Source organism: Lycorma delicatula, chromosome 1 (assembly GCF_047948215.1).
Source record: "Lycorma delicatula isolate Av1 chromosome 1, ASM4794821v1, whole genome shotgun sequence".
NCBI classification, from domain to species: Eukaryota; Metazoa; Arthropoda; class Insecta; order Hemiptera; family Fulgoridae; genus Lycorma; species Lycorma delicatula.
Window position 1 is genome coordinate 177719028 of NC_134455.1, and position 19229 is coordinate 177738256.

A 19229-nucleotide genomic window follows, 5' to 3' on the forward strand; every position below is an offset into this window, starting at 1 on the left:
ACAATTGTTTGCAGATGAAAACGAGGAAATAGTTTGAAAATTGATATTCTCAAAACTTTTTTTCATGTTGAAAAGATCGTCCATCTGTCAACATGAAATTCAAGATAATTGTCTTTGTAGGTTTGCATGATAGGGTTACCGCTGAAGAAAATTTCTGGATATGATAAATTTATCTAGAAGTTCATCCTTGAGTTAGTTTTGACCTGAACCGGTCTGTAAATTAAGACTAACTTATCAGTATGATACAGAAAACTTTGAAAAATCAAGTGAACTTTTAGCAGCAGAAACGTGACATCGTCGTCAGAGCTAAAAGGTTTTCAGAGTCACCAGCCATTCCGGAAGTGTAAATTTAAAGTAATAAAGCGGAAAAAGGATGTAACTTGGAAAGTTGTGCTAGATATTGATAGGGACACAATAAGAAGTACTTCTGTAAACTGAGAAATTTCATCTGTGAAGGAATGACACACCTATGCGATAAATGTTAGAAACAAGCAAACGTAATTTATACAGAAGTTTCTCGAGGACAACCCTATCAATAGTTTGAAATCAAAAAATGGTGTATTTTGTCAAAAAAAAATCTTGACTGACGGCAGCAGCATTGCCTTTTGAAGGGTCAGTGACATTTATAAATTCGTGTAATACGGGTGCATGGGCACCCGTGTATGGTGTTGTCTTGTGAATATAACACTATAAAATACACTATTTACTCATACCAACAACAACATTAGTTCTTTTAATGAGAGGTAGTCTTATAAAGAGTGAAACAGTTGCACTCATTGCCTGCAAACAATTAGGTTATTACTCAATCGTTATTATATACCATAAGCTACCAAAATTATAGTAATAGATATATTCTTTATTTGATATGTGAAATCGATTTACATGCTGTCATGTGATCCAGTTCTTTAATTTAGTCAAATTGATGATTAGTAAATTATAATTTTCTATTGTAATAACGAGACGTTAAATTAACTATAATTTAACGTCTCGTTATCACAATAGAACTGTTACTAAACAGTAGATTATAAAACAACACAGTAAAAGCGAATAAAATTAATAATTCAACTTTAAAAAGTAGAAAATAAACAGATTATATATAGTTAAAGTATGGTAAGTAGAATTCCTGTTGAAAATAAATATTGCGTGATAAATAATTAAATTAGAAATAAAGAACTGTATTGAAAAACATCACGTACGGAGAGTTCTGTTCAGGCTTATTTCTTACGAGAAAGTATTGTACCAGTATTGTCAAATTCATATAAACACGTTTAGTTCACTAAACAGTATGTCAGTGGGATTTATCGACTAATACTATATACGAATCTCTTTATTTTTAGTATTTATTTGTGTTTGTGTGTCTAAAACATTGTTTATTTACCAATAATTTTTCATTTCAAAAAAAACTAATAAAACTTACTCTTTATTTTTGCATACTGTTAATTACTTCTCTAACTGTTTCACTTTAGAAGAAGCTTCCAGACTGCAGGAATCTTTACTATTGTCAGAAGGGACGCTTCTATACGGATTTTCCCATCAAAATATTCTTCCAGTACTCGGTGCTAATACTGATGCCCATCTGCCACCTCTTCTAGTCTACCCCTACACTAATAAAGGAAATCTTAAAAGGTACAGTGATATGCTCTCTCATTTTGTTTTTATTTTAATAATACATTATTGAGTAAATCATTAAATAATACTATTTTTATGTATTCCAGAAAGTTCTAGACTACATACCCGTTAAAAAAAATAAAATAACTTTCCCGTCTCCTTGGTAGATTGGTAGAGCCGCTATTTTTTATACAAAAGTTGTGAGTTCAGGCATGGCATTGTTTTTTTTTTATAATGATGAAATAATTCATTAATTTACCAGAAAAGGTTTTGAACTTGTGTGTAAATATGGAAATGAAATTTTACAGCTATTAAAAATTTCATGCCTGATCGTGATTCTAACTCGAGAATCCCGGCCGAGACTCTACCAATCCGCTACATAGATTGGCATGTTTTTCACACGCTACAAAAGTCATTTCATTATCATTTCTCGACAATTGTTACAATGTGTCAAACAGTATAAAATGGTATATAGATGAAAAGTTGCTAATGTAAATTGCTAATCATTTGCTAAATTGCTATTGTAATTTACTATGAATAAATTGCTAACTTAAATTCAAGTTAATTACAGGCTTTCAAAACTCCTATTCATTGTTCCAAGGGTTTTACAACAAGTTATAGATATATAATTGTGTAAAAAAAAAATACCTTAACAGTAAATGAAATATTTTAAATATGTTTTTGATTTACGGCTATTTATGTGGTACCCTTGGCTGTGGTGAAGAAGATATGGATATTTTTGAAGGATTTTACTACATATCTTATTTGCAAAAACCTGAAAATTGGACGATTATACCATTTAACTAATGGCATGTATAAAAATTTGTAATCCCATAAATCAATATTTTAACATTTTTATCGGCTCCCCTATTCCCAACGTTGCGCCCCAAGTCTTTTTTGGTAGTCGTTTGCACTACTACTAAATTACTACTACTACTACTATTACGCCTAGAAATACAAAAAAAAATCCATTTAAAAAATACGCAATAATTAAATAAAAAGATAGTTTTATCGATTTTTGGGGGAAGGTTTATTTTAAAAATGGTAAGATAAGCATGTACGCATGCACTGAGTTTAATATGAAGTAGGCTGATATTTGTAAAATTTTAAGAAAATTGACCGCAAACCTTTACCAACAAATTGCCTCGTTTACGCAATTCTCTGTACAAAATTTCATCAAAAACGGTTTATCCACTCAAAAGTTATTAAGCTTCAACAAACACGCCAACACATATACATACGTACGAATATTACTCTCCCGTTATTTTTATCTTTGGGGTCCGTGGTTCATGAAACGTCGAGAAATGCAAAAGATACGTACTCCCGTACCCCGTTTTTTGACTGCTTACCATAGTTTCCTTCTTGCAGCGTAACTGTAGAGTTATGACGGCAGGAAAGTAAAATAAATAGAGCAATCAAATACGCTTGAATCTAATCTTCATATACATAGATTTCTTGGCCAATAAAATCATCACTTTTAGTTCAGCCACCATTCGATGTATTTATTCTTTTCAAATTAATTTATTCAAAAAAGATTTAGTAAGGTATCATTTTCGATACCATTTTTAAAATCCATATTGTATTGCAAATTAACGCTACTTAAAATGACTGATATTGACAGTTATCTGGAATAGGCGTTATATTACAAATTTTAAATTCTATGACTATTCAACAACTGAAAAATGTAAACTTAAGTTCTACTTAATTTTGAATAGCATTAAAAATGGGGTTAAATGTTTTCTACATTTCTTTATTTTCAAATCAAATTCTCCTTTCTCTGCAATTTTTTTATATCATTGCTTTCTGCGTGCGGGGTCTTTTAGTAGGCTTAGTCATATCTTAAGTAAGAAATAAATTACAAATTCTCCGTCAGTTATTTAACCCGCTTGAAAAAAGGAAGAAGATTCTTAAATTTACCCTTATTCTTTTAATTTTTCTTTTTTCTTAAAGTATACAACTACACCCATTCCAATCATTCTATTTTATTTTTAAATCTTCTAGGAAACAACAGTGTACATTTTTTTACACTGATATTTACGTGAAATCATGCAGATAATTTGAAGTTATTATTAGTTTTTTGTCTTCATTATTCCATTACAATGAGTTGTTAGAGTTTAATGATATATACCAAACCATTAAGACGTTTGATTTCAAGCTAACGTTTAGAAGAAGTTATTCAAAAATATGACAAAAAGAAATAAATATTCTATTAATCAGCCTTCAATATATTGCATAACATTATGCTAATGTCTTCCGTTATTTATTCACATAGTGACACATTTACACTGCTCACCAACGGGACGAGTTAAAAAAGCAATAACCAGCAATATTACTCTCATAAATGAGTTTGTAGATTATTGTTTATAATTTGGCTTTTATTTCGACAAATCAAAATTAAAAAAAAAAATTTTAATTATGTTATTTTTTCCTTCTCTTCTTCTTCTAGGCGAGTTTTTACAGCAATAAGCGCCGTCTCTCACACCCCAACTACCAAACTCTTCCATCCTGCCAACTTTTTCCTCCAAATTCCTTCTCTCCATCGCCACCATCACTCCACACATTCACTGCTTTGGAGTTCGTCCACGTTTCCTCGTCTCTCCTAGAGTCCATGCCAACATCCTCCTAGGCCATCTATACTCCTCCATTCGCCGAACATATCTGTATAATTGTAGCCTTTTTCCTTCCAAACATCAGTCACTGTACCGTTTGCCCCAATTCTTCTTCTAATCTCCTCATTTCTTACTCACTGCGTTCTAGAAACTCCATAACTACTGCGCAGCACATCTATCTCTACAGCCAACAACCTTCCCTCATCTCTTTTACTAACTCCCCAAGCTTCTGACTCGTACAATAAAATGCTCTTGATAATACTCTTACACAACCTATACTTAGATGCTTTTCCTCTCCCTTCATAGCACCACAAAGGATTGCACTTCTAGATAGCCATCCGACCAGAGCTTTTTGAAAATTTATTGGTAATAGTTACAACAACATAGCTCTTTTCAAGAATAATAAGTATCCGATGACAGACTTAATATAAAAAGTAAGGAATGAATGGTTTCCTGTTGCATTCTTCACTGAGCTAATACATCGCTTAATAACAGCATCCTAAATCCACCGAAATACAGGAATTATTTACTCATATAACTGACACATTTACACTGTTCACCATCGAGACAGGTTTTATGATGAGCAATATTATCTTCCTATACATACACAAACCAAGAAGTTAAAAAAAAAAATACTGGTAGAAAAATCTTTTTTTAAACGCTTAACTTAACAAAAAATGAAGCTTTATTTTGAAAATATTTACAAATAATATTGTTATAGAGGAAGAACTAATGCTGTAGATTGAAAAAGAGAGAAATTTTATACAAAGAAAGATAGCTCTACAATTAAGGAATGGGTTGATGAATTCGATTAATCATTTCACTTTTTAAACAATTATTGAGTTGTTGAGATTTCAGCAGTTTTAACTTTTGATTTATTAAAATACTAAAATTGGAGTACCCTAATCCAACAGACAAGCGATTATGATTGGGTAAATTATCTTACCGTTTAATTTAAACATTTAAAATGCTTAAAAATGAAAAACTTAAAATATCTGCCGATTGGATTAATTAAAAAAAAGAAAGTAGCGAAAAAGAGATTTAATGAAAACTTCAAAAAGTAAATTTTATTATTCAATTAAAGGATCCTTCATATTAATTCTATTCCTACAAATACATTAATGATATTTCCCTCCTTTAAAGGGATATATATATTGATTTAAACTAATACTTCTGAGTTTTTACAAAATGTAAATTTATAAAATAAAAAAGGATTGTTAATAGAAATAGAAAATTTATATTTATAACAAAAATTAAAAAACCTTTATTAATTTTCTTTTTATTACTGATTAGATAGAATTACAAACCGGATTTCGGGACAGATTTTTCTTTTGGATTGCAAAAAACCATGCAAACCAAAAATTTGAAAACAATAACGCTTGAACAAACGTATTTTTTATTACTCCATGGGAAGAGCCTTTTTATATACTTTTAGATAAAATAGATTTTTTTTTATTCAACTAAAACATAAAAAAAAAATTTTTTAAATGTAATATTTTTCACAAAGAGAAGGTGAAACCTTTGCTCAATTTTTAAAAACTCTGTCAAATGAAAGACTTTGGCACATAAAATGATTCAGGCAGAAAGGGAAATAATTTGGGATCTGATTCTACAGCTTGAAATTAGGAAAACGTTCATAAAAACATGTAACAGATATCGCTTTTTTATAGAGTTTTGGCTGGCAAAATATTTCGCCCAGATTTCAGTTACTCGTCTAAATTGATACCGCACTGAAATTTCTAAGGCGTTATATAAAGAGTAAGGTTGATGGTTTATTATGTTTATGACATGAAAACAGCCATAAAATAGGTCCCAAAATTATATCTACCTTTTTTCATGATATCCAACATGAAAACAGAGAAAACATGAGCGCTGGGAAGTGTACGATTCTAACCAAGATTATTAAAGATTCTATAAATAATAATTTACGGTTTAGAACTACTCATTCAGACAACCTACGCCGGTGTTATTCCAACTCAGCTGCAGCTCTTTCATTGCAAAAGCCGAACACAAGAACCATATCACCATATTCTGGACGAGTGAAGAGACGCGGTGTTTTTCAAAACGAAGATATCAAAACGGAATTTTACTTTTTTAAATTCATATTCAATTGGAAAAATGTAGGTATTATTCAGAGTAAAAAGAGTACAAAAACACAATAAAACTTGATCCTTAAAAATAACTAAACACAATCAAAATTATGTCAAAAACTACTAAACCGCATAACGTTTATCATTAACACATAATCATAACTTTATAACAACAATGAGTAGTATTCAAATTAATTTCAAAGCATACAGTTAATATTATCAACGCGTTTTGTAAAAAAAAACGTGTTTTTCTTCACACAATTTTTCTGTTTACGTTAGATGTAATAGAAACTACAGAAGATGTAGTTCTGAGACCTGTTTTGTTCGATTTTTCAGGTTAAAACATATAAGAACTCAGCTTTTTTAGCCATTATATAACGCCTTAAAAATTTCAGTATGACTTTATTTCACCGGGGGAACTGAAATCAGGACAAATTTTTCTCTAGCCAAATCTCGGTAACAAAGCGTTTTCGGATAAATGTTTGAATGACCTCTCCTTTTCATTTTAAGCTCAAGAATCATTTCCGAAATTATTTCCCTTTCCACCTGAATCACTGTGTATGTGACTTAAGTATTTTTTCTGGGGTATTTGTGATAGGATACAAAATAAATAACTAAAAGATAGAAAAAAATTCTTTACCACAAGTGTGATTTAAGCCGTTTTAGATATTTAAAATGGTATTTTAAAACAAAAATTGTTTTGAAATGTACAGATTTACGCTTTTAATTGAATATAAATGATAATTGATGGAAAACTTATACCCAAACTAATAATAGGGCTTATACCTATGCTTTCAAAAATATTTTTTATTTAATTTAACATGAGTATAAAACTACTTAAATGTCTAATAAATAAATAAAAATTAATCTCTAATAAAAAATACCACAATTTTTTTACAGTATATTTTGTCAAAAACCAACCCAGCATAAATGCAGTTAAATAGATTTTCTGACAGTAAAAAAAAAAAAAAATTATCTCAAACAGTGTCGTCAGTTTAGAATAGTCGTGTCCTGGGGTAAACGGGTGTTTCATGTAGGATATTTTTCCAATTGTAGTTTTGATTTTCCTCTGAAGAAAATATTAGTGGGTATTTATTTTTACGCGGATTTAGATTTTTTCGATAAAAAAAAAATGAAATTTTTATTTATCCTGTTACGTTAAGCAGTTTGCAGTGATATTAGAAACTGTATTTTGACAATTCGGCAGATTGATAATTCCTCACCAACATTTCCTAGTCGGACTAATAAATTCTTTAATAGACATTGTAATTATCGGGTTTTCAAATGTTATTTACTGAGTAGATTTATGTATATTATTTTTACGTTACTTGGAAATAATGTATCTTGAATTTATGACTTTATACTGCTTATTTGACTAATAATGCGAGTTCAAATCTCTCTCATATCACTGTGAGAGATTCTTGATAGCCATTATCTAAGCAATGGTTGTCAGGAGTATGGGAATATGGATTAGTTATTTACTCAAAATATTTATTTATTTAATTTTTTTTTGTAATTAATTTCGATTGAAAATATTTTAAATATCAGAATTAAATCAGGATATGTATTAAAAAATATGAAACAAAGATTCGATAGCAAGCATATTAACAAAAAAATTAAAAATGTATTATGAAATCTTATAAATTTAAATTAATTTGAATCACTAAATTCAACAGTATAAATTTTTATTAAAATAGTATAGCATGGCAAAAATCTACAAAGGAAGAGTCTGTGAAAAGAAATTTCCTTAATTGGTTCATTTAGTGAACTGTATGGCTTGAATGAACATATACTAAATACCGATGGAATTGTAAAAACCTTTAGTTAGTCTGTAAAAAAAAAATAATTTGGTACAATAATTTTAGGTTACTTATTTTTAGCGTTATCAGTAGCTTTCTGGTTAGATGCTATTTTCTATTTCTTTTTGCTTATACTAATTTTTAACCTTAACACATTATGAAGGTGTCTTCAGACATGTTAACATTTATAACCTCCTCAGTTATCAAACGAATCACCTCTCCTATTTATCTTATAATCTTTTCATTTCTTACTTTACCAGCCTTCAAATTTTCAACATGTAACTCCAAATTATAAAGTTCTCTATTGTTCCTCTTTCTAGTTTTCCTACTATCTATAATTTATAATAAAATACTATTCTTTACACGCATATTTTTCGGAATTCTAATTTTAATTTTTGTCTTAAATCTATATCTGACACCAACAGACTTAGTTTTATGAAAGCTGTCATTGCTTGTGCCAGTCCGTTTTTGATTTATACTTAATCTATCCTTTATAATATTTATTTTCTAAATAGCAATATTCTACAGCTTCCAGTATAAATGCTTATCTCAATTATTTCATTTATTTTCTGTTTCAGGTTTCTTCATAAATGTAGTGCTCACGAAGAACAGTACACCTTACTAACTCCAGATCTAGTCGGAATGGCAACTCAAGTTGCTGCCGCTGGAGTTTTCTTAGCAAACCAAAGGTTATGCCACAAAGATCTTGCGGCTAGAAACTGCGTGTAAGTACAAACCTGCATAGTTGCTTGTTCTAAATTATTTAATTTTATTAATAAATTTTTGAATCTTAATTAAACACTAGATACATTTATTCATGTCTTAGTCTGGAATAAATGCTAGTAAAATATTTCAGAGTACAAGAATTTAAGGAGAATAGATCTAAAATCTTCTGAATTTTGAATAGGATATCTTTTTGCGGGTTAAAGCTGATCTGACTGTAGTGGAGGTCAACAGTAAAGGAATTTATAAATCATTTCAGAAGGCGGTGAAAATACTTTATTCTAATTTTGAAACGATAATGCATGTTATAAATTGATAAAATATGATATTTTTAATAAAGTAAATGCAGTGGAACGGTTAACGAAATGGTTTTATTGTGTTTTTTAACTTGCGTGCAAAAATTAAAAAAATGTCTCTCACGAAATTGAAACTCGCGGATACATTATTGATAGTGATTTATAAAGTTAATGGGCAAAAAAATAAGTGTTTTAATGTTAAAAATTTACATGTGATATAATTAATGTAAATGGTTGTGACAAATTTTAACCTACCAGATTGCAATAAAATGAATTAAATGTGACGCATTTCGAGATAACGCCCAACTGCTAGTAAGCGATGAATATATGAAGTCTGACAACAGGTTTGCATTTGTTTACATCACTTTTATTTGATGAATATTCTTCGTGAAAATTGTTTTGTTTATACAGGAGGTGATATATTAGAAGGATTTAGTAAACATGCAAGTAAATTAACTATTTTGAAATAGTTGTTTTATAGATTTTTAGAAAAAATAAACACCAAAGGAAGTTGTTATTTAAATAACCAATAAAATAACTTGTCATTAATTTGTTGTCTATATTAATTTTTTCATGATTCACGAAAAATGATCTCTCGATAAGTCTGCAAAAGGATAGGAAGATTTACGAGACATATTTTTCTAGCACAATCAATGTTGTACAATTTTAAATATATCATGGAATGAAATGTGGGAAATGATATTTAAAGGTTATGCTCTCAGAATTCGGGCCTGGTAATCTAGAGATACTATTATTATTTTTTTTTTGTCTGTCTGTTAGCATTTACAATCGATACCTCATAGAGAACCATAGCTAAATTTGAGTCGTATTAATCACGTGATGTCCCCTGTGAAATAAATCGGGGAGAAGATCCCGATGAAAGCTCTCATTAAGCATACAAAGCTTCAGCACCTCATATATAAGAAAAGCAGTTGTACAGATGACCCAAGTAAAGCTCAACTTTTAACGTAGCGCTAGAAATAAATCACAGTAAGAAAAAGTTAAAATGAAAATGATGTCATCAATAAATGTTTGTCAGTAAATAGAAATAGCTATAATGGCTTTATTGTAGCTCCTGGTTAAATCTCCTAGGTCAAGCAAACGGAAACTTTTCAGTCGCTTGATGTCATCGCATTGTCCAATAGATTTATTGTCGGATAATTTACATGCTTGTCTAATCTCTGTTTGTACCACGAGCAATGTTTGAATCTCTTCGTAAGCAGAAGGTAATCCTAGACATTTACTGCTTTCTCTACCTCTAACAAGCCAGCCTCTGTTATGATCATCACCAATTTATTTTGGAATCTTTGAATTATCTGAATACTGCTGTTGCTAGTCGTACCGCATAGCTGGATCACATAATGTACAGACAGGTTTAAGAATAACTCTGTAGAGCAACTGTTTATTAAAAAACGATACTGTGAGTTTCTACCCAGCAACCAGTTTAGTTTCCTATACTTGATGTTAAGTTGTTTCCTGTCTTCTACCATGTGGCCCTTCCTCATCAGGCGATTCAAGTGTAGCTTAAGGCAGTAAAAATCAGTGCCTCTAATTTCTTCTTTCCACCAGCAAGATCACTGATATTCCGTATGACAATGTTGAGAAACCTGACCATCACAAAAGTTTGGTGATTAGTTTTTTCAGTAAACTATACGGCGCCCTATATGCTGAAGGAGGGACTTAATTAGTTAAGTTGGAGATTAGTTTCTCTATTTTGCCTTCTGAATTTCCGCAGCCACGCTCCACCACCGCAGCATAGGTTCGCGGGAGTTTATTAGATTCATCAAGGTTTCTATTTGCCCTCCGTCCCAGTGTGGGGAAATTTGCATCGCCTACGTCAAGACAAAACAACCCTTTGCCTCCAGATTTCAGGCAGAGTAGTAGTTCTTGAAACATGATGCACCCGTTGCCTTTATTTCCTCTCCAAAATTTCTATGCACACTCTGCAACCCTTGTATTTGGCAGGGTGATCTGACTGACAGAGTTCGCAGGTGGCCTGAGTAAATTCCTAATTCAGTCCTTTCTTTGACAGTCCGAATTACTGTGGCCCCCCACACACTTGATACAAACACGCACACACACTTGACCCAGTGGAATGGTCGCATCCAATTATGTTTGGTATTCTGACAGCTCATACATTGTACTAGTCCTGTGGATTTTCAAGGAGACATAAGACATATTACAGTTAATAACTTATTTCAGTTTAAATATCTCCTCGTTTTTACCTTGAGGGTCAAGATTAATAAAAATCACTGATATCTATTCTTTCATCACCCTACGTCGAGCATTAGTAACATTACGGACTCTGTGCTCGTGCTCCTTAATCTCATCCTTAATGGTATCCAATTTGAAACTGAGTGATCCAATTTCCTGAGCACTACTCGAAAAGCTCTTTTGTTTTTCCATGTGAACGTATGTTCAATGAGATTATGTTTGCGTACCAAACTTATTATTTCCTTATATATCTCCATGTCCTCAGAGAACATGTATAATACTGCTAAGTTTAATACTGCTCTATGTTTAATAGTTATGATTACCCAGTAATCATTGTTGTCTGCAGCTGTTTCAAGAAGCTCATATAACCACAAGACTTCTGTATATCTATGATACTGAAGAGCACTATGGTTGGAGGTTTAACTGCGTTCTTCTGGTTTACCTCAATGTTCATATCCTCTATTGGAAGGTTATCGAAACGGTTTGACTATGACAGTTCATCAGAGACACTTTTAGGGGATTGTGGTGTCCATTGTTTCCGAAGATCTGGGATTGTCTGCCGTGAAAGGCAATCCGGCTTCGAGTCTGTTTTATCTATTTCAGAGTCACTTTCTAAGGCATTAGCAAGACTGGAAATAATATTGCCTCTAATTAACTTTTAACTTTCTGTGAGATGATCTCTTGCGGTCGCTGTCTGAACACACCAGCGGTTCGCGTTTCCTAGTTTTTATGAAAGGCCTAGCAGATGTCATCCCATTGACTTTCGAACAAGCTGACAGCTGATCCATCTTTACTATTCAGTAGCCTACATAGTTTAGTCTAGCTAATCTACCAATAAAAAAAATGAAATGTACATACAGTAAACAACCGGACTCTATTGCAAATAATATACTTTCCTTACAAAATCTGCCAACACAAATTATCAAAACGAGACGCACAAGCATCTCTATGAAATAGAAAAGGTTGTTTGCCTGTGTTTTCCTCCAGGACCACTTTTAGGTATTACTGCAGAGGATGAAATATACAATTCTACTTTGAAATATTAGCTGTTAATATGAATTAAATTTAAATTATTTATTATAAAATGGATTTCGCTTAGAAAAATTTGAACCATAACATATAGTTGGTAATCTTTTCTTTTTTGTAACAAGGTGAGAATAAAGAAACTTATGTCCACTTAAATAAAACTACGATTAAATAAACAAATACTTTATAGATGATGGTATCTGAAACTAACAAACAAAATGAAACAATGATCGGTAAAATTTACAAATTATGAATGCCCATGGTAAAATTCAACTGATTACAATGAAAATTTACCACAAGTGACATTGGTCCAGCCAATAGGCGATCGAATATGTGAAACTGGCCAAAGCAATTTGCATTCGTTATTTTACTTTTACTTTTTTAATGAAAATTCTTCGGAAAAAACGTTTTTTTCTTTGACACAGGAATTAATAGGTTGCCAGAATTAATAAAACGTTTTGTAAGTTTTTTTTGTTAATTACATGAATATTTAAAATCTTTTTAAAATAAATGGACAAGTTAGAACACATTAACATTTATCATTAGGCAAATCGTCCTAAGTTTTTAGTAACGTATTTGTTGGTAAATGCAACGAAACAACATAATTTTGAGAAACTAAGATTAATATTTGATATGTACAACATGATTAACCAGACAATCTGTGTTCTGATTCCTTAAATTACATGCCTATGACATGAGACTCCTTTATTATTTCTGTATGAATTTTGCTTACTGCAGAATTTATAGACACTAAATTGTCTATAGAAATCTATTTCTGTTTATTGTGTGCTCTGAATTAAAAAAAAATTAAATCTAGGTTAACAGAATTCTGTAAGAGTGGTACGTATGTGTATATGCAAGCAAGGGTGTGTTCACATACGCACACTTGCATATACATAGATTGTGGAATACGTAGCTTAGGAGGATTAGTTTTATTATTTTTCCAAAAAAATCTATTTTTTGAGCAAGTCTAGGGATACAGACAGGTGATATACATCTAAATGATAATTGAGTTTACATAATTTTATCACCATCACTTTTTAGCTTATCAAAAAATACTATCAATTAAACGTAACTACCAAGAGATATTTGAAAAACGTGTTTTAAAACATCCTAGCACATAAAATTTTAATTTTTATTAACTTTTCACTTTTTTGAGTAATAGAAATTTTGTTATATTTTTTCTCTTAATCTATTACCAGAATGGAAGATATTTTAAAGCCTTAATCATTTTTGAGGAAAAGGTTCGTTTATCTGATATAAAAAATGTCTTGCATAAAAGAATTATAATCCGTTATTAGGTCTGGTTTTTTTGTAATAATCATAGAGGTAGAAAAAAGTTTTTAATATATAGAAATTATTTCTATACAGAGTAATAGTTTTTTTTTGTTTTAAAAGAATTTAATAATAACATTTTTAGATAGAGTAAATTAGTAAAGTAACATAACACAATAATAATTTATAAAATTTTAAAATAGTTTTATTGAAAAATAATTTTTTTTAAATTAACAGCATAACACAAATAACGGGAATCTGGATAAAAAACTACTTAAATAGGTCGTCAAATCGGAAGATCCTGGAAGACATAAATATGTAAATCAGAAAGGAAGGAATGACGTAAAAAAGAAAGAAAGGAAATTTTACCTTTCGAAGAGAGGTAGGCCTATATAGCCGACTCGCAAATCAGCTTCTACGATGCAAAATCTAGTTTCGGACTCCTAAAACCTAGCCTATCTGTTCATGGGATATAAAAGAGTGTTAGAATAAAAATGAAGCTTGAGCAGTAAGGATGATAAATCCTCCTCCAAGAAAAAGGGTAGAAAATTGTATTACACCTTTTGGTGAGATTTAAATATAAAAGAAAAGCTGACATGAAATATTTCCAGTTTAAAATATATACGAGAATATATATATATATATATATATATATATATATATGTGTGTGTGTGTGTGTGTGTATATTTCATAAGATTATTCTATTAAAATGTTTACCTCATTAGGTTATACAATAATATTTTATAGACAATTATTAGCCAAAAAAGGATAAATTCCTTTGATATTAATAAAAAAATATATGTACGTATATATTTATTAATTTATTTATTTAATATGTTATAAAGCCCACACTGAAAATCTATTGAGTTTTATACTCATTTGCCTGAGTTCATTATCATATTACCGGTATACGTTGATCGATGAGCTTCAAATAATAACATTGTTTTTTGATTTTTGTCGTTTAACAAAAATAAAATTACCTGCTGACAAAAGATAAGAATACTAGTTACTAACAGAAATTGAAGTTATAATCAATTATGTGAGATTTGATGTAAAATCTCAAATTAAAAAAATTAAACGGATGAAGGTAATTAAGAATACATTCATTGACAAATCGTCAGACTGGAAGTATTTTTAGTTTTAACTGTGCTGACAAAAGTTAATGCAAAGGAGAAAACTACTAACGAGTGAAATAATTGAAGTAAGTTTAAATAAAAATATTAAAAAGTATCTGTCGGATATATATTTATTTATTTCTCAGCTAAATTTTAGCCAGTTCCTATCATGAGAAAAACAAATAGAAGTAGGTCATAATATTTATACTATGAAATTAATACATTCTACTGAGCGCTAGAAAAGTAACTACTCGGAATCGCATTCAATGAAGTAATGTTTTGTTCAGAGGATGGTTATCCTACGCTGTGAAAGTTTGCTTCTGACACACTGGTTTTCTTAAGACGAGGTGTGTTTGGTCCTTTCTTGTTCATTGTGTCGTCTCCTTTGAATGGTTGAGATCATGTCTTCCTGTGCGCGCTCAGAATGCTCTTAACTTTAGAACAGCCTTAAAGAAAATCTTACTTCATTGTTGTGCAATATTCCATTTAGTGTTTCATTGCTACACTATTAGTTTCTCTTGAGAATTTATTGTAATCGGTTGCCTAACTGACTGTCTATCGTTGCTGCATTTGTAAGCCGCTTTTGTTATTTACATCTGTTTTACCTTTTTTTGCAATTGTGTTTTACTGAATTAATTTTTTTGTGTACTACCTGCTAATATTGCTATCAACCTTTCACTTAGTGAACAGAAGAGGATCACACTTTTATCAATGGGAGCTTTGGTGAGTTAGGTCGTATAATGAAGTTTGTGACTTGTTCAATCCAACATTTAATAATCGTAGCCTTATTTCAAAAGGAACAGTTTCAAAAACCATAAACGATTTGAAGAAAAAGAGAATATTAAAATAGGGAAGCTTTTTTTTCAGGAGGGGAATCCTTTAACGGACACTCCGATAGAGCCTGTCGGACTCACAACAGGTTCCGCTTGATGTTAGTCAGTGCGTATGTGTGCTTGTGCATACTGAATAAGCCACCACCTCACCATCCACCTTCCCCCAACCGCCTGAAGGCATTACTTCTGGAAAGGAGCGACTTTCTCATCGTGAGGTGTGACTACATACGGCCGCCATCACTGGAAACGTCATCACCGGTAGTGCTGCCTACTTATTAATTCCAGGTCAATCCCAGTGGCCCGAGACTCTCCAGGAGCTCCATATGCAACCTGTTTCCAGACCTTAGCGCCAAGTCATCACCGTTCCTCTTCCTTTCCTTCTGAAAGTACAAGGGCTTGTACTTTCGGCATTATAGTACTGGCCCAGTCCGACACTGCTTGTCAGCTGTCGACCGAAGTGACCGTTATCTCTTCGAGATCCTCAGACGGGAACAATCTGTTTATTTTCAGTTCGGCCACTACTGTGTTCCTCTCTGAGATGAATTTCGGTTATTAGATAAAAACATGGGAAGCCGTTATTCTGGATACCCTTGCAACTGGTGCAAAAATTTTAACGGTCCAGTTCAAATCTGAATAAGTAAGACCTGAACCCTCCATGCTCAGATAAAAATTGGCTCAAGGCGCGGTTCATGTCGCCGTACCTCCTAGATATGCATGTGAAAATATCGCTTATTAGTCGATAAGTCTAGCTTCCTTTACCCGCATCATTCCAGTCTGCCTCACTCTGCCTTCCAGTCTACCTGTAGAAACTACTCTCCATACTTCTAGACCCTATCACTTTAAAGAGAAATAATATTTACAAAAAAAGTATTAATAAAAAAAAGATAGAAAATTATTAATATGGATTTTTCTGAGTATACTGAAATTATATCACAGCGTGTCAAGAAAATTATTGTAACAAGTTATCGGTTAACAAAAGAAAAGGCATAGGAAAGGAAGTTATGTGAATGGCCAAGCTAATTTAGCGAAATTATAAAATTATGTATAAACTATAGTGAGATTCCCAGAGCAGTTTGAAGTTACAACTTGCTGGATGAAACGGAGTGTATAGAAGTATTTTTATTTGTAATGGTGAATAAACTTGTAGAGATGAATCCAAAATTATTAAACAAGCAGGGAAAGAAAACGTTATTAGAGGATAACATTGGCTTATGTGGTGAAAATGAATTGAATGTAGAGAATGATTGATGTTTCAAATGAAAAGAATGCAGCACGGGAAATAAGATTAAGTAAAGGAAAGCACAGGTAAACGATGATAACCAGAAAAGGAGAAGAAAGAAGAAATTTTCAATTATAAAAAAATCACGTCTGGAAGTAGTAAACAGTTTAAAATAATTTGATGATGAAATATCAGAGGATAGGAAGGTCAGTGAAGAGTTGAGAAGAAATAGAACTCAGTGTAGACACTTGGGTTACAAAAGAACAGTGAAATATGCGTAGGTTTGAATATGAATCTTCTTAGAAGAAGACAAGATAGGCGAGACAAAGAGGGATTTGTGTAAAGATTACAGAAATAAGGGCTCTTACAATCAATGAAATTTTGTCAAGTAACTAGGGAGAGTAATACTAAAATAATTAGGGTGAACTAGGAAATTAAAAAATGTATAGTACCGTTGAAAAATTTGAATCGGGAAGTAAACTTTAAGAGACCAAGAGGTAGAGTTAAGTAAAAGTTGATAGATAACTTGAGTAGCGACTTAGATTTTGATTATGAAGGAGGAGTGAGCTTTACGAAGGTCTATGATTCAGTGTCTGACTCAGGATATAGTATAAGTAAAAGGTACAGTAAGTACGAGAATATACAATGTAACTTAATAATCTTTAAAAACGAAAATCCGTTCTTTAGTTATATTATTTGTTTTCTGTTGTTTACAAAAATTGTTGATTTTTTATTTTAAACTGGGATGTTATGTTGAAATAAATTGGCTTCCATTGGGTACATACCTGTAAATTACTATCACTTTAATACGCGCAAACAAATCCGTGAACCTTTATATATACGTTAGAAGAATTTTTTTTGTTTTACTAATAGACCTTACCCCTGCACGCTACGTTTGGCAATAACAAAAAGTTTGGTAATTTTTATTTTTTATAACATCTTTCCTCATTCATGAATACGATCCTTTTGTCGTTTTTTTTCACATTTGTTTATTTTTATTACGTATATTATTAAACAACTAATAAATGTATTATTATCATTGTATATTAATTTTAATACAAACCTTTTAATTTTTTTTCAAAAGATGATCCTTAAACAAAATCTCAGTTTGATTTTTGATTTTTTTGCAAAAAGCACTTTTTATCCAATTATTCCGTTTTATTTACTTTTTAAGAGGCGTTCTTCATCTATATTTTCTATTTTCTCTTTCGATGGTTTTAAAATCTTTTTTACCATTTTTTTTCAAGTGGAGGTCGTCACTAATCTTTCCACGTTAACTTTACTAGATTTTTTTTCAAACAGGCGTCATTCATCCACCTTCTATTCTTTACTCTTTATTTCAAATATAGGTCTTTCTTGCTTTAAAATTTAATTACTTGACTTATATTGCTTGTTATATAATAATGCTACCTGATTTTTTTTTATTTTTGAAAGTAATTACTCATTGAGATTTTTAATTATTCGGCAGTTATTAATTTTAGTTTTCTACTTTTCGAAGTAGTGATAAGTATTTGTGTAATTTCTTTTATATAACCTAACTGATGTAGATCTTTAATAAAACCGCAGTCGCGGGACAGCACTAGCATTGAATTTAATGTGTAGAAAAACGATTTTCCGTTTTTTATTATCACGTAGTAATTAATCAGTCGGTTTTTATTACTGTCATTAAAATAATTAGCCTTCCTTACCAACTTTTACTATTCATTATAATGAATAATTATCGATGAGAGTGGAATCATTTTTATAGTACAATCAACTGCTCAACTGCTGCGTTGTTTAAAAAATGAAATTTAAAAAAATAGACTGAACTTTCTACGATTCTTGCTTGTGATTAAAGGCCTTATAATTCATGATAAATAAGTCGATTATTTATGGGTTTTTTTTAATTTTTAGTTAGAAATACACTTAGATGCCAACAGTATAAGAAGTTTCAATTTTGCATTTTGGGAACGAGTCACGAAGAGAAAATTCTATATACCGTTGCACGACTTTTTATCAGTTATTTGATTAATATTTTTTTACATAATTTTTTTTTATCTTTTGTACGATAATAATTTGTAATTATGTTTACATTATATTTTAAACATAACGATTGTCTGATATTTCATTCTTGTATTGCAGTTTTTTTGTTTCTTAAATAGTACTTGTATAAAAACAAAAAAGTTAGAAGAGAGGCTTATAGTTTCAGTAGTATTCATAATATCATGTTTTTCGGTCATTAAAAAACTTGCAAGGCACTTTGAGTAGCTTGTACTTTGTTTTTTGCAAATATATTAAAACATAAATACGTTTTAGACATTTATGACAGTTACTGTGAAAACTATTAACGTTTATTTGTTATTTAATAATAATCTCATCTTTTAATATTTTTGAATAATTTATTTTAAATATTGTAAATTTAGATTATTTGTCTTAATAGACC

The 19229-nt window shown here is 30.8% G+C and overlaps 1 protein-coding gene across 2 annotated transcripts in view; it reads left to right on the forward strand.

Annotated features, from left to right (window-relative positions):
* LOC142325780 (tyrosine-protein kinase Dnt-like) overlaps positions 1-19229 on the forward strand; it is a 509730-nt gene that overhangs the window by 450869 nt on the left and 39632 nt on the right. For both annotated transcript variants that reach the window (XM_075367813.1, XM_075367820.1), the window contains exons 7-8: positions 1467-1626; positions 8685-8831. In XM_075367813.1, coding sequence (XP_075223928.1) covers positions 1467-1626; positions 8685-8831 — 307 coding nt within the window. The remainder of the gene's footprint in view (positions 1-1466; positions 1627-8684; positions 8832-19229) is intronic.